The 13732-nt window shown below is 41.8% G+C and overlaps 1 protein-coding gene across 2 annotated transcripts in view; it reads left to right on the plus strand.

The window, feature by feature from the left end:
• The first annotated feature begins 270 nt into the window (after positions 1 to 270).
• The window catches only part of GASK1B (golgi associated kinase 1B), a 47539-nt gene continuing 34077 nt past the window's right edge, over positions 271 to 13732 (plus strand). Inside the window, exons 1-2 of one of the 2 annotated variants that reach the window (XM_035022832.1) lie at positions 271 to 367; positions 1602 to 2750. In XM_035022832.1, coding sequence (XP_034878723.1) covers positions 1841 to 2750 — 910 coding nt within the window. In that variant the 5' untranslated portion in view covers positions 271 to 367; positions 1602 to 1840. Of the gene's footprint in view, positions 368 to 808; positions 898 to 1601; positions 2751 to 13732 lie in introns of those variants that run through there. The other variant, XM_035022831.1, reaches the window with a different exon arrangement.

Genomic DNA, 13732 nt, shown 5'->3' on the forward strand with positions numbered 1-13732 from the left:
AAACAATCCCTGTCACCGTCCTACCTTCTGATTCTATTTGCCTTCGAAGCAAAAAGAATGAGCTTAAATGAGACCCAGAGGTCATCAACCCTGCCGTTGTGCCAGGACATGTAAACTCCCCAAGCCAATTACTAACCTGTTCTAAAACAACCTCCAATCAGAGAGAATCCATGACTTCTTTTTGTGAGTCGTTGCACCATGCAAGAGCACACTGTAAATGTCTTCCCCTATCTGTGTGCACTCTTATCTCACCGTTCTATTTTTTTCCTCTTTTAAGTTAACTCTTTCTTACCTTTTTACGACCCTCTAGGCCTTCTCAGAAGAGGTGGGGGACAAATATTACTCTGTAAACAGTCAAGACAGTAAGGTGAGTCGTAGTCCCTGGGAACCTTGGTGCTCTAATCCCCAGCTACACGGGATGGACAGCAGGGTTCCGGCATTCCTCATTTTATAAGGTATTTATCCTGCTGCCTCTAAGCAAACACTCTCAATCCTTTTAAACTCCATGAGACTGACATTTCTGAGTCTGTTTCCAAACAGGACACTAGAGGGCTCCCAGGGGTTAAAAATAAGTGGAAAATGATTTGAATGAAAACTGCTTCTGTACGGCTTTGGCTTTTGTTTTTTCAGATCTTAAAATTAAAGTTTATTTTTTAGACTATTAAAAACAAAAAAACCTAACGCGTCTTCAACTGGGATACCAGCGGCCAGTTGACAAGTAACCGTTTTGCTTTGCAATCAGGAGTTTTCAAGGGAGCTTTTAAAGCTGAGCTATTTGAAATGTGGAACACTCTTGACCATGAAATATGTTCTACTTACATGCCTCAGCCTTTAAAAGTTCTTTGCATTACAGTCAGGGATTACATTCTTCCTGAAGCCAAGCATGGGGCCAGCTGTGTAAGTAAGGTTGCTTATGAGTTCTTCTTTTTAATAATGTGAAAAAAATAGAGCTAGAGATCCCTTTATTTTCTTTCAGCTGACTTTTGTGTGAAGAAAAGAAATGAAAAGCAATCGGATTTGTGTTTTGTGTTTATGTGTGTGAGTGTGTGTGTGACTGAATAAACATAACTTCTTCTGAGATATATGGACATTTATGGCTTTATATTGAAATCATTCTTCATTAGGGATGATGAAACATAGAATGAAGAAAAAATTGTACCATCAGATTAAGAGAATATGTTTCTGAATTTGAATGTTAATATTTGGTGCTTCTGCCCAATTTGTAATGCAGGACTTTAAAAAATAAACACGGGATGGCTATAGATTGTTCTTAAAAACCATCTCTCCCTTGTCTGAAATTATTTCTAGATTTCAAAAAGGGTTTGTCAAATTTTAATACTTTTCTTTCAGAATCAAATTAAATGACTCTAGCCACAAGTTATAAAATATTCTTGGATTTTCGTGGCTTGTTTTCACTAATTTAAACTGAATATCGAATCTATACGTCTGTCCTGTTATTCTTTTTTAAACTTTATTTAAAAAAAATTTCATGGTGGTGATATTTATGAAAGGAAAGGGTTACTTTTTTCCTTTACTCTTGAAGAGGAACTGAACTCGTTTGAAATTGTGACTCAGTTAACTCTGTTTCCATTCATTCCCAGAAACAAGCCACACTTCTCCTTGGGGAGGCCGATAGGAGTTTAAAAGATTTGTTGTGGCGAGTGTCAGAAACATTCCCAACTTCATCACCAACCCTTTACTTCCACCTCTACTCTACCCACGGGAGACCACTTATATACCTAAGCGGAGGCAACAGCTGAATTCAGGAAGCCATGCATCATGTCAGCAGGAACCAACTGCAGACTTTAAATTCTGTTCAACATGTGGATGCAGCAGAGAAATGACCTGTCCAGACAAGCCAGGGCAGCTCATAAACTGGTTCATCTGCTCCCTGTGCGTCCCGCGGGTGCGTAAACTCTGGAGCAGCCGGCGCCCAAGGACCCGGAGGAACCTCCTGCTGGGCACTGCCTGCGCCATCTACCTGGGCTTTCTGGTGAGCCAGGTGGGACGTGCCTCTCTCCAGCAAGGAAGGGCAGCAGAAAAGGGGCCACACCAAGGCCACGACACCGACGAGGCACCCTTCCCTGAGATACCCTTGGATGGTACCCTGGCCCCTCCAGAGTCTCAGGGCAATGGGACCACGCTGCAGCTCAATGTGGTGTACATTACCCTACGCTCCAAGCGCAGCAAGCCTGCCAATATCCGTGGCACCGTGAAACCCAAGCGCAGGAAGAAGTATGCAGTGGCATCGCCAGCCTTGGGACAGGAGGCTTTGGTCGGACCATCCCTTCAGCCACCGGATGGTTCAAGGGCAGCTGATGCTGAAGTGCCTGGGTACGTCCAGGGAGCAAATCTGGCCAAGGCTGGGGAAAGACCCTGGAGGCTGATACGGGGCTCAGAAGTGCACGTGGCGGGCTCAGATTTTCAGCGGCGCAAGACCCAGGAGAGCAACATCAGGATCTACAGTGAGAGCGCCCCCTCGTGGCTGAGCAAAGAAGACATCCTCCGAATGCGCCTGTTGGCGGATGGTGCAGTGGCAGGTCTTCAGCCCGTGTCCTCCAAAAGCGGAGCGCGCTTGCTGGTGCTAGAGGGGAGCGCCGCTGGCTCTGTGCCCGGCTGTGGCCCCAGCCCCTGTGGACTACTCAAGCAGCCTTTGGACATGAGCGAGGTGTTTGCCTTCCACCTGGACAGGATCCTTGGGCTCAACAGGACCCTGCCGTCTGTGAGCAGGAAATCAGAGTTCATCCAAGGTAACAGCTTCACGTGCTTCGTGATTTGCAGCTGTTGGGGATTCGGGTTGATTTTTCTCTTTTCCCTCACTCTCTTTTTCGAAATGATTTTCTCCACCCACGTCTCACATTTGGACAGCAGCAGCATGTCTTTCCATACGTTTGGCATTCTTTATTTCCCAACTTTGGTAGGATATGAGCGTTCCAGGGAAACGCTGTACTCAACATGCAAGGGTAAGCCCACACTGTGTAATCTTTGCTCTCCTTTTCCCTCACTGCACTTCCCAGTGGCTTATTAAATCTAATTAAAGCCAGTGGCAATTTGCATGATGAGAAGAGGAAGCGGGGTGGAGGCAAAGAACTTGCTGACAGTCAGGCATATTATTAGAGAGGTTACTGTGGAAGTAAGTAGAATTTCATTCCTTAGGAGTTTTTAAAAAAGTGAAGGGGATCTCCCATCCAAAAAGTGAAGGGGAGAGGAGGTTATCTTTCTTCAGCAGATGGAATCTTTTTAAAAGGCCCGGAGCCAGACCATGTTAGATTTGACCATTTGGTTCTTTTACAATGGATTTAACCCCCTTATTTTACAAAGAAAATGAAGTGAAAATAGGGAATTTGTTCGGTATATACTAACTAGCTATATGGTTTCTTCAAGCCCATGACTATAATTTATTGAGCCTGATTGCTAAGACTCTGTCACGTGACAAATATTTCGGCAGGCTCTGGGGTATGTAACCAGTCACTTTAGTGGCAAGCAAAGGGGCTGGTCTGTGGCCATGCTCATGCCATATGAAGGATATTCTCTGAGTCTTGAGGCTGTTCCAGGCTTTGAATACAAAGTAGGGTGGGTCAGTGGCTCGTGTTTGAAAGCAGAATAATCCCAGAATTTGCTGGTATGAATCAAGGCTGGCCCAACAGGCTAGAAAGGACCACAAGGGGATTATAAGATCAAAGAATATTTCTTACTTTTTGTCATCATAAAATTTAGCATTTTATGGAGTCCAGATTGGAAAGGATTAAAATTCTTGGGAGTGGCCAAGAACTAAACTGTATTTCCATTGGCTTTAGGATTATAATTTAGTCTTAAAATGGGTACTTCTAGAAGTACCAGTGATTTACTTAGAAAGACTTGGCATTCCTTACTTATCCTGGTCCATGTCTAAGTGCTTCAGATTCACAGGTATGTTTTGATGTCTCAACTTCACAAAATAGTCCACCATGATTATGCTGATATGAGATAACCTCTCAAACATTTAATAAAAGGTTGGTAAAAAGTCACTTTTCTTGGGTGCTCACTATTTGCTAGGCATTATACTAATTGATTCATACAGTTGATAAATGCCTTGACCCTATGTTTCTCACAACTGAGCTATAAGGTAGGGACCATTATTATTTCCATTCAGTAGGTGTGCAAATTGAGACTTATTTAGCTAAAATAATTGGCCTCAATTTCCACAGCTAAGTTGAGTTTCAAACATACACCCAGCAAACTGCAGAACTTAAGCTGTTAACCACTGGGCTTAGGTGACTGTATAACTTATCATCCAAAGTGGAAAAACACCCTGGAATAAAAGAAGATATTGGTGAGCATTGAGATAACAGGCATCCACCAAGTCTGTCCTGGACAAAGCAGGGCGTAGCATAGGGTCACTCTTATTACCGTATACTGCCATTCACTATCATGTCATAAAGGCCCCTGGGCAGGGAAGGTGAATTCTTGAATAGATCTTGAGGCATGGTACTCCAATACGGTAGTTCTCTGGGGCGCTCTCGGATGGACATCAGGAGAATAAAGTAGTGGGTAGGAACTTACCAACCATGTGACCCAGAAATGTTACAGTATCTCTGAATGCCTCAGTTTCCTCAGCTGTAAAAGGACAATAATACCTACCTCATGAGGTTGTTGTTAGTTAGTACCTGAAAAACACATGGAATGAGTGATTGTCGCACAGTAGATCTTCAATAAATATTGTCTATTTTTGTTACTACACTACAAATGTGAGGTACCAAGTTTACTGAGTTACTCACATAGCCTCCAAGCCTCACATATCATGTCTTTACATGACACAACCAGATGTAAAGCCCTGGTCTCTTGATTGCTCAGTTAAACTTTTCAATATTGGGATTCCTTGTATGTATTTATTCTGTGCTCTGAATATCCAGCATTTAAAAAAAAAATATTTATTTATTTATTTTAGAGAGAATGAGATAGAGAGATGAGGTGAGGGGCAGAGGGGGATGGAGAGAGAGAATCTCAAGCAAACTCCCACTGAGCGTGGAGCCCGACACGAGACTCGATCCCATGACCCTGAGATCATGACCTGAGTCAAAATAGAGTCAGACGCTTAGCCGACTGAGCCACCTAGGCAGCCCTGAATATCCAGCATTTGTGGGGATAAAAAGGGCAGTTGCACTCAATTTGAAGGAGGGGTTTATAATCCCCATATATCTTGGTGTTCTTCTCTCATTTCAGACGTAAGTGGTGATGGAAAGAAACCAACAAGGTTGTATCAATATGACTCTCCAGTGTGATGAGTTACCTAAGATTATATGTCAAACAATACTAAATCTTTCTTTGTGTTTTCTTTGATACCTTCTCCTATGTAGTTATTGAGAGACATAAAATCAAGCCAATTTCCTCAGGAGTCTATGACATAATTTAAATATAGTTATGAATGCTCTACACAATATAATTCTACCCATGTAGGCTATTATATTGATGTAAAGTACATAAACAGATCAGTTCTGGTCAGGGCAGGAGATACATAGACAGTCTTAGGTTCTAGGTATCTATCTCTATCCACCTATTTTTAGGCTTTTCCTGACATGTCTTTCCTCTCCCAATTTCCACAGAAGTGTGTATTTTCCTCTAGGATCCTCTTATTCTTCTTTTGGTCCAAGCTTAGATTTATTTCAGGCTCCCTGTCTACCTAAGGATGTGATAGATCTTACATAGTTGCCCAGGACCTATTTCTGATTCATTTTATATCATCTCTTTGTATTGTAGTTGCTCATTTAATCAACTTTCCATTCCCACTGGTCTCTAGGTCTGTGAAGGCAGAGACATTTCCTGTCTTCTTTAGCATTTCTAGATCCTAGTGGGGAGTCTGGCACATGGTAGGTGTTCAATAAATATTTTTGAATGAATGCAGGAATACATTCTTGGCCTGTTCCACTGACTCTTAACAGTAAATCTGTATTTGCTTCTGCTTCCAATACTCAGGAGACAAATACTACCATTTTTAGTTCTAAAGTCAGGCTGAGATTTCTCCTGGAGGATCTTATAAAGAACTCACTGTAGAGGTAATGAAAAATGTCTTTGGCAACCTCTGTGTTATGCAAATAATGAGGTTTATAGAGCTTATTCTTGTGAGGATCATCAATATGGTCTGCTGGCCTCACACGGTAATGTAATTTGATAATGAGTTTTCTCTCGGAGGAACTGTTGGATTATTTTAGGTATATATTTCTCTGATGATCTGGCTTGGTCTAAGAACAGGTATTTTAATATCTGGGAGAGTGAGTAGCCAGAAAATCCTGTGAGTAATCCTGCCCTAAGTGTTGTTTCTGTTCTCTGAGTGTTGATTAATGTTTGTGAAAATAAATTCATGCCCAGTACCAAGAACATAGTTCGTCTGTACTGTGAATCAAATATAGATATTTGGCTTATCTCAGTAAATCTTTCCAAGAAACCTTTGCGGTAGAAAAATTTTTTTAACCTTAATTTTAAGATGGAAAAAAGGTAATAAGAAGATTGCTCTAGGTCATACAATGAGTTAGTTATCCAGAAAGAGTTCTTGTCTTCTAACTTCCTTGTCTTTCCTATTTTCATCAATCTGCTTTCTTCAACGAATCCTTTAAGGGGCCTTAAGGTATGACTTTTTTTTTCCTCCATCACCGCAGTATATTAGTACATCTGCTTACTTTTTTTTTTTAAAGATTTTATTTATTTATTTGAGAGAGAGAGAGAGAATGAGAGACAGAGAGCACGAGAGGGAAGAGGGCAGAGGGGGAAGCAGACTCCCCGCCGAGCAGGGATCCGGATGCGGGACTCGATCCCGGGACTCTGGGATCATGACCTGAGCCGAAGGCAGTCGCTTAACCAACTGAGCCACCCAGGCACCCAGTACATCTGCTTACTTAATATTGTGAACTAGTGCAGGCTATGAGAGCCTCTTTTTTCTCAAGGAGGCAACAACCTTTAGAGCAAAAGTAATGTTGAGGTTACAATATGCTCGGCACTGTTTTAAGTACCGTGCATGAATTATCTCATTAAATCCTCATAAACATTTTACAAGGTGGATCCTCAATGAGAGACATTTTCTGAGGTAGATGTGGAGGCCTGGAGTAATTACATACTTTGCTCAAAGTCATGTAATCGCCTGTATGGGTAAAGGACACATGAGATGCGGAAGGAGATGTGAGAGAGTCCAGTGCTATGATTAAATGATCTACCTGCCCCCAGCCTCTCAGATGAATCTTTCTGTTGATTCAGTCCGAAGACAAAAGGTCTCCATTATAAAGCTCATCTTCAGGTTTCGTTTGTTTGTTTTTTTAATTAGTAAAACTGTTGTGGGTGATCCTATCAGCAAAGACCCACTAGCCCAGGTTAGCTTGGGACAGGTTTTTGGTTGTATAACTTGAAGAATTCTATGTGATTCTCCTTGAATACAAAAAAGTATGTATGTGAAATTCGTGGACTCACTGACCCGGTACTGTATACGAGGCCATTTTCTGACAGGTGCGACTCCAAAGATAACCCCGAAAATGAGAAGGGTGTCCTTGGGGAGAGGCAAGGTTGTAATTAGGTAGGGGCTGCTGGTGGTGTGTCATGCCACAAAATCTAGCAATTACCACTGGAACAGAGTCTCATCCTGTGCATATATACGTGGGAAATGCAAAATTGAATGGAAATATAGAATCAAAGGGCTTTAAAAAAAATCAGTTTCTGCAACAATGATGACTTCTTCATCTGTGAATTTGTAATGAATCTCGTGTTATACATCACCCAGTTCCTGTACTGCATTTGGCATTATATGTCTATGCCTCACTTCATCATTCTGTAAAGAAGATACTATCGATACTTTAAATTTAATCAGAGTATGCTGAGATTCAGCAAGATTATGAAATTTGCCCAAGGACACATAGCTAGTAAGCAATGGAACTGAAATTTGTAACCATTCTGTCTGATACATAAAGCCCCCTCAAGTGGATTCTCTTAACCACATCACCTCTCAGGTATAACTTGGTATAATTATGGGATAGTGGCAAAAATGGGCAAATTTTAGCATGGTGATTTCTGATTTGCCACTACTGTTCCTACTTAATTTCTGTTTTCAATTCAACAATTTAACAGGGGTAATATTTTTGTATAAAGGAAGTATGACATACCACTCTGAACACTGCTGCAAGGTTTTTGTTTTTGTGTTTTTTTTTTAAATGCAAGCTGATGTTTACCAGATTTTCTTGTTTTACCATAAACGATCATAGATATGCAAACATGACTGAACATATTGGTAAGTTTTCTGCCAAACTACCCTTGCAAAAGTCATACATCATTTCAAGGGTCACCAGACACTGTATGGTGCTGATATATTCAATTTTTTTTAATAAAATATTTTAAAATGTTTACCTAAGATTAGAAAAGCAGACTACATCCATATAAAAGTCAAGAGCATAAGAAAACCCAGCACCCCTCTGTGATCTTCGATTTAGCGGCTTTGCCAAAGCTTCCCTAGCAGTCTGCACAGTAATGTGAATGAATCCCAAGGGACACCATTTTGGTAGCATTTAAGCATTGTACTATTTTTCATGCCCGGCATGGAAGATGCATTATGTATGCTTTATTTTTAGGATGCTGCTTTATTGCCACAGAGCTGCCATACCAAATTAAGGTAGCCTGGTTCCAGGAATTCTGTATGTCAAGGCTGCTTAGATGACAAACTGCAGGCACCCCACCAACTTCCATTTAAATTCATTGTAGATCCCAAGTCGCTCCCTGTTTTCCAACTTGCATTGCCTCGTCTTATTATAAAGTAGGAGAAAAACAGTGTGTATTTTCCACTCTCTTTTCGAGTCCATGTGGGTATCACCGTATTTGCTGGGTGATGGGGCAGTTGCCAGAGCAGGGGGATGACACCTGCCCATTTCATGTTTTTCAGGCTCTCAGGACGGAAACATTTTGCAGGGAATAATGAGAATAATCTAGATGGCCCCAGAATCTGAAAACACATTGACTCAAAATCCTAAAAGTCTTGGAATAGAATAGAATAGAATAGAATAGAATAGAATAGAATAGAATAGAATAGAATTACATTACAACAGAATATGAGACAGTCCAATGAAAAGCAAACTTTCTTAAAAGCTTTCTTTGGGAGTGTAGGCATCACGTTTTATTGTTAAAAATCTGGACTGAAAGCACATTGTGTTATCAGAAAAGCCCTAAGGGTATTTCTTTAGCAATCAAATTGAGCTGGTCAGCTTAATACATTTCATTCATTGGTGAACAAAAGTTTGCTGAGCATCCGCTCCAGTGTCCCCTTGTTTGCTCACTACATACCTCCGTAGACAAGTGAGGGGACATGGGGACCTCCTCTGCCATGCCTCTGCAGCTTGTCCCTTGATCCCACCCATGGCCGGGGTGGAAAGGACGATGAATGGTTACCACGGCGTGAAGGATGCATGTGCCTCTCAGTTCCACGCAGTCTGCTCCCTACTCCAGTATCACAGTCATCTTTTCTTCTTTTAAGAAATATGTTATTGAGCACCTACTCTGTGCCAGTGGCTCTTCTAGTCATTGGGGTCTACATCGGTGAACAAAACCGTCAGGAATCTCTGCCTTTTTAGAGCTGACACCAGTGGGCAGTGTGAGAGTTTGGTGGCCCGAAGGGCATCTCCGTCTGCCGCTGGTGTCAGGATCTACTCAGAACCCTCCTGAGCTCAAGGTTGTGGTCTTTCCATTAGGACTGAATCTGTTATCGTCTCTGGGTTGGTCTAAGAGCCACACAGGTGCAGAAGGACAAGACAGCCTCGCTCCAATTTCAGTTAATGGGCAAATATTGCAGTCATATTCTGTTGTAATTGCTAACATTTACTTTCTGTGTGTGAGGTGCTCTTCTAAACATGGGGAAAAAGCCGTACACTGATTCAGATAGCTTTGTAGTTAAGGGTGTGGATTGTCATACTAGTTTTCTAGGGCTGCCATCACAAAATACCATAGGTGGAGTGGCTTAAACAACACACGTTTATTTTCTCGCAGTTCTGGAGGCTGGAAATCTAAGATCAAGGGGTCCACAGGTTTGGTTTCTTCTGAGACCTCTCTCCTTGGCTTGCAGATGGCCGCCTTCTCTTGGTCCTCACATGGCCTTTCCTCTGTACGTGCCCTCCCTTGTGTCTCTCTGTGTTCAAATCTCTTCTTCCAGCAACACCAGTCATTTGGGATTAGGGTCCACCATAATGGTCTCATTTTAACTATCTCTTTAAAGGCCCTGTCTCCAAATACAATCACATTCCGAGGTACTGAGGGCATCCACATATAAATTTGGGGGGAACACAATTCAGTTCATGGCAATTGACAATCTAGACTTCCTGAGTTTGAACCCTGATTCTACCACTTGTGAATCAAGTGGCTGTGTGACCTGGGATAAATTAACTTACTCTCTGTGCACCTTTTTTCTTCATTAGCATACTAGGGATGATGACAATAAAAATAATGATGATGACAGTACTTACCTCATGAAGTTGTGAAAATTAAGTGAGTTGATATAAAAAATATTTGTAAAAGTGCCTAACATATTGTAATACTCAGTAAATGTTACCTTTTATTTTCATCCAGTTTTAATGCTGATTTAGCTCTTGGTGATGTGTTTGCTTAGATTTTCTTAATTTGTTTATCTAGGTTAACATTTACTTGAACTAAGTAAACAGGCACCTAAAGTGGTCACTGAAAGAAAGTGCTTGGAGTTGAGAGTGGATTATACCAATATCTCCCATCTGTGGAACACTGAGCACTCTACATTTATTATCTCACGAAATTTCACAATGGCCCCATATATTAGGTATTGTTAGACAGATTTTCTGTGGGAAAAAATGAGGCTCAGAAGATAATGCATGTCCTCAAAGGCCCACAGGTCGTGTGTTGCATGGTTGGAAGAACCCCATAGCCCTGTTCTTCACCACTGTGCTATCCTGTGCCCCATGGGCCCTCACCTCACGTGTTAGCCTCCAATAGTTGTGGCCTGGGGCTTTTCCAGTTAATCATACATCTGGGTTGTAACCTGCTTTCCCCACTGCCTTGCAGTCTGATTCCTGAATGTAGCCATGATGCCTTAACTACTCCCCTTCTCATGACAGTGATCTGGGCTCAGGAAGAGAGAGGCAGATGGGTGTTCCCACCACCCTAATTTTTATTATTCCAGTGACTCACAGGATTATGGAGACGTGGGAGTGGACTGTTGAGCACAAGCTAGATGGAACCAAGTCATGGAAACCTCTGCATATCCTCACCTTTTTTCCTCAAGTTTCTCTCTGATCTTTCTTAACTCAATTGGGAGTGAGGACAATTCAATCACAGCTTACTGTAAGGATGTCCCATTAACCAGAATTTGATTCTGAGCCCATTGACTATTCCTTGGAACTTCAGGGCTATAGATGAAAATTGAGGGATTCTGAAAAATTTGTTCTATCATTCTCCAACCTTTTTTTTTTTTTGGATTTATTTATTTATTTGACACAGAGAGAGCATGAGAGAGAGCATAAGCAGAGGGAGTGGCAGAGGGAGAGGGAGAAGCAGGCTCCCTGCTGAGCAGAGAGCCCAACACGGGGCTTGATCCCAGGCCCCTGGGATCATGACCTGAGCCAAAGGCAGACGCTTAACTGACTGAGTCACCCGGGCGCCCCCATTCTCCAACATTTTTGAGTGCTTTCTTTGGTGAAGATATCATATCAGACTTTGGAGGTCCAAAGGTGATTAAGAAATAGTCCCTGTTCTCACAGAACACTCAGTTTGGAGGTTAGGAGACAGCTAAGCAATTGCACCATATAAAAAGGGTATGATATAAAAAGGGTATCTCAATGGAGATATTTTGAGGAGGCCTTGCAGGCATAGAGGGGGAAAATTTAGTTCAGAATGTGTGTGTAGGGTGGTGGATGGGGCATTGTAAAAAATTCTTGAAGAGCTAATGTCAGAACTGGATCTGAAGTCACTGTGGGTAGAGTGAGAGATAGGGTGGGTGTCGGAAGGGTAGAGAGAATAGATGTGTGAAAAACTTGTGACGGCAGAGGTGCTTAGGAAACCTCAGAGCTCTGAAGGAGATGAGGGTTTGGGAGGGTTGTGGGCAGGGATGAAGTGAGATAAAGCTGTGGTCTCCAAAGTGGCTGGGTTTGATGTCATGTAAGGACATGGACTTTATCTTGCAGATAATGGGGAATCATTGAAGGGTTTGAAGAAGGGGAGTGATATAATGAGTTCTGCATTGTAGGAAGGTCACCCTGGGCAGGAATTAATGGCTCCTTTATCTACATTAATAAACATGAAACTGTCCAGGACTGGGTCACCCCAATGTGACCAGGACCTTGCTCACAAAATATGATTGTTTGCAGAGCCTGGCACAGTGACCACATCATCACCACCCTCAGAAGTCACATTTGATTTCTGTTTTTCTAAATGGAATACTGAGACAGGAATATTCTGGGAATTTTCATTTATATATATAGCAGAAGTCCAGGGCAGACCTAGAAAGCAGAAGCTCCTGTCCATTAGTCAAAGGTTCAGAAAAGAGAAGGACACTTTGTTTTTAAAGTAGAACTGATGATTTAGATTAAGTAGCTTGTGACGGCGGAAGTCATAAGACATTCTCCTTTCCTGCTTCCTCAGCTTCACACTTAGCTAACTCTTAAGGAAATATGGAGTTTATTTTAACTCAGTCCAACCTAGAGAAAGCAAGTTATAAAATGAAAAACAGTTATATAAGTAAATAAATACTTTCTTTGTTGTTTGAAGAAATGTAGTCTAAATCACCCAGAAACCTATTTCTGAGACAGGTCTCTGTATCCAGGACTTCGTTGGCTGTAGAGAACCTATACATATGAAATCTATGGAATTCTGCCTCTCCTTTTTCTAAATCATAAAAACCTCACATAGGCTTGGTTCTTTTAAATATTTGACAGTGCTATTTCATTGGATTCTCACATAATCCTGAGGTAGATTTGGAAGGTACTCTTCTCATACCTTGGGGAACTCAGTGCCTGAGTCAAGGTGGCTGAGGGACTCTGCTCACGTTCTGTGGAGACCAGTGATCAGTCAGGAATGGAATCAACATTTGTGATTTCTTTTTCTACCACACCCATATTCTTAGCTCCTTTTCAGCGAAGTTTCTTCCCCTTATTAACTGCGACATTTCAGCTTACTGTAAGGATGTGGCCTGGGGCTTTTCCAGTTAATCATACATCTGGGTTGTATTCTAGTAGGGCACTGTCATACATCTAGAGCTATTCTAGTAGGGCACTGTATTTCTTCATTTCTTAACTGTGTACTGAAAGCTCCATCTCTATGTTAGTCCTTCACTTGTTCCCTTCAAATACTTGTTCAACTGGCAAATATTTTTGTCTGATTGTCATTCTGTGTGCAACTTGTCTGTTTCTGAGGCCGGGGCCTTAGCTGGGATGGGGATCTTGTAAGGTCTCTGTGTTTGCTGTGCCTCACTGAATTCTTTCTGTCCGAAACCCAGGAACTCAAAGGTCCATTTGAGGATGAGTGTAAGAACTTGTGTTTTGAGTAAGTTAACAACATTTAAAACCCTGAGCAGAATTAAAATGTCATCAAATCCTTCCAATTTTCTCCTCCCTCAAGGCTGTCCCAGAATCTTGCATTTCTGTTTTCCCTTCCCTCACATTCACTGACTTGTTCACATTTACCAACTCTAAGCCAAGAGATCTTACCTGCTTCTTCACTTCAGTCTAATATTTTTAATTGCCAAAACCCTACTGGGAGAGACACTCTAGAA

The sequence above is a fragment of the Mirounga leonina genome, unplaced genomic scaffold (genome assembly GCF_011800145.1).
Source record: "Mirounga leonina isolate KUSES-001 unplaced genomic scaffold, KU_Mleo_1.0 Mir_176, whole genome shotgun sequence".
NCBI classification, from domain to species: domain Eukaryota; kingdom Metazoa; phylum Chordata; class Mammalia; order Carnivora; family Phocidae; genus Mirounga; species Mirounga leonina.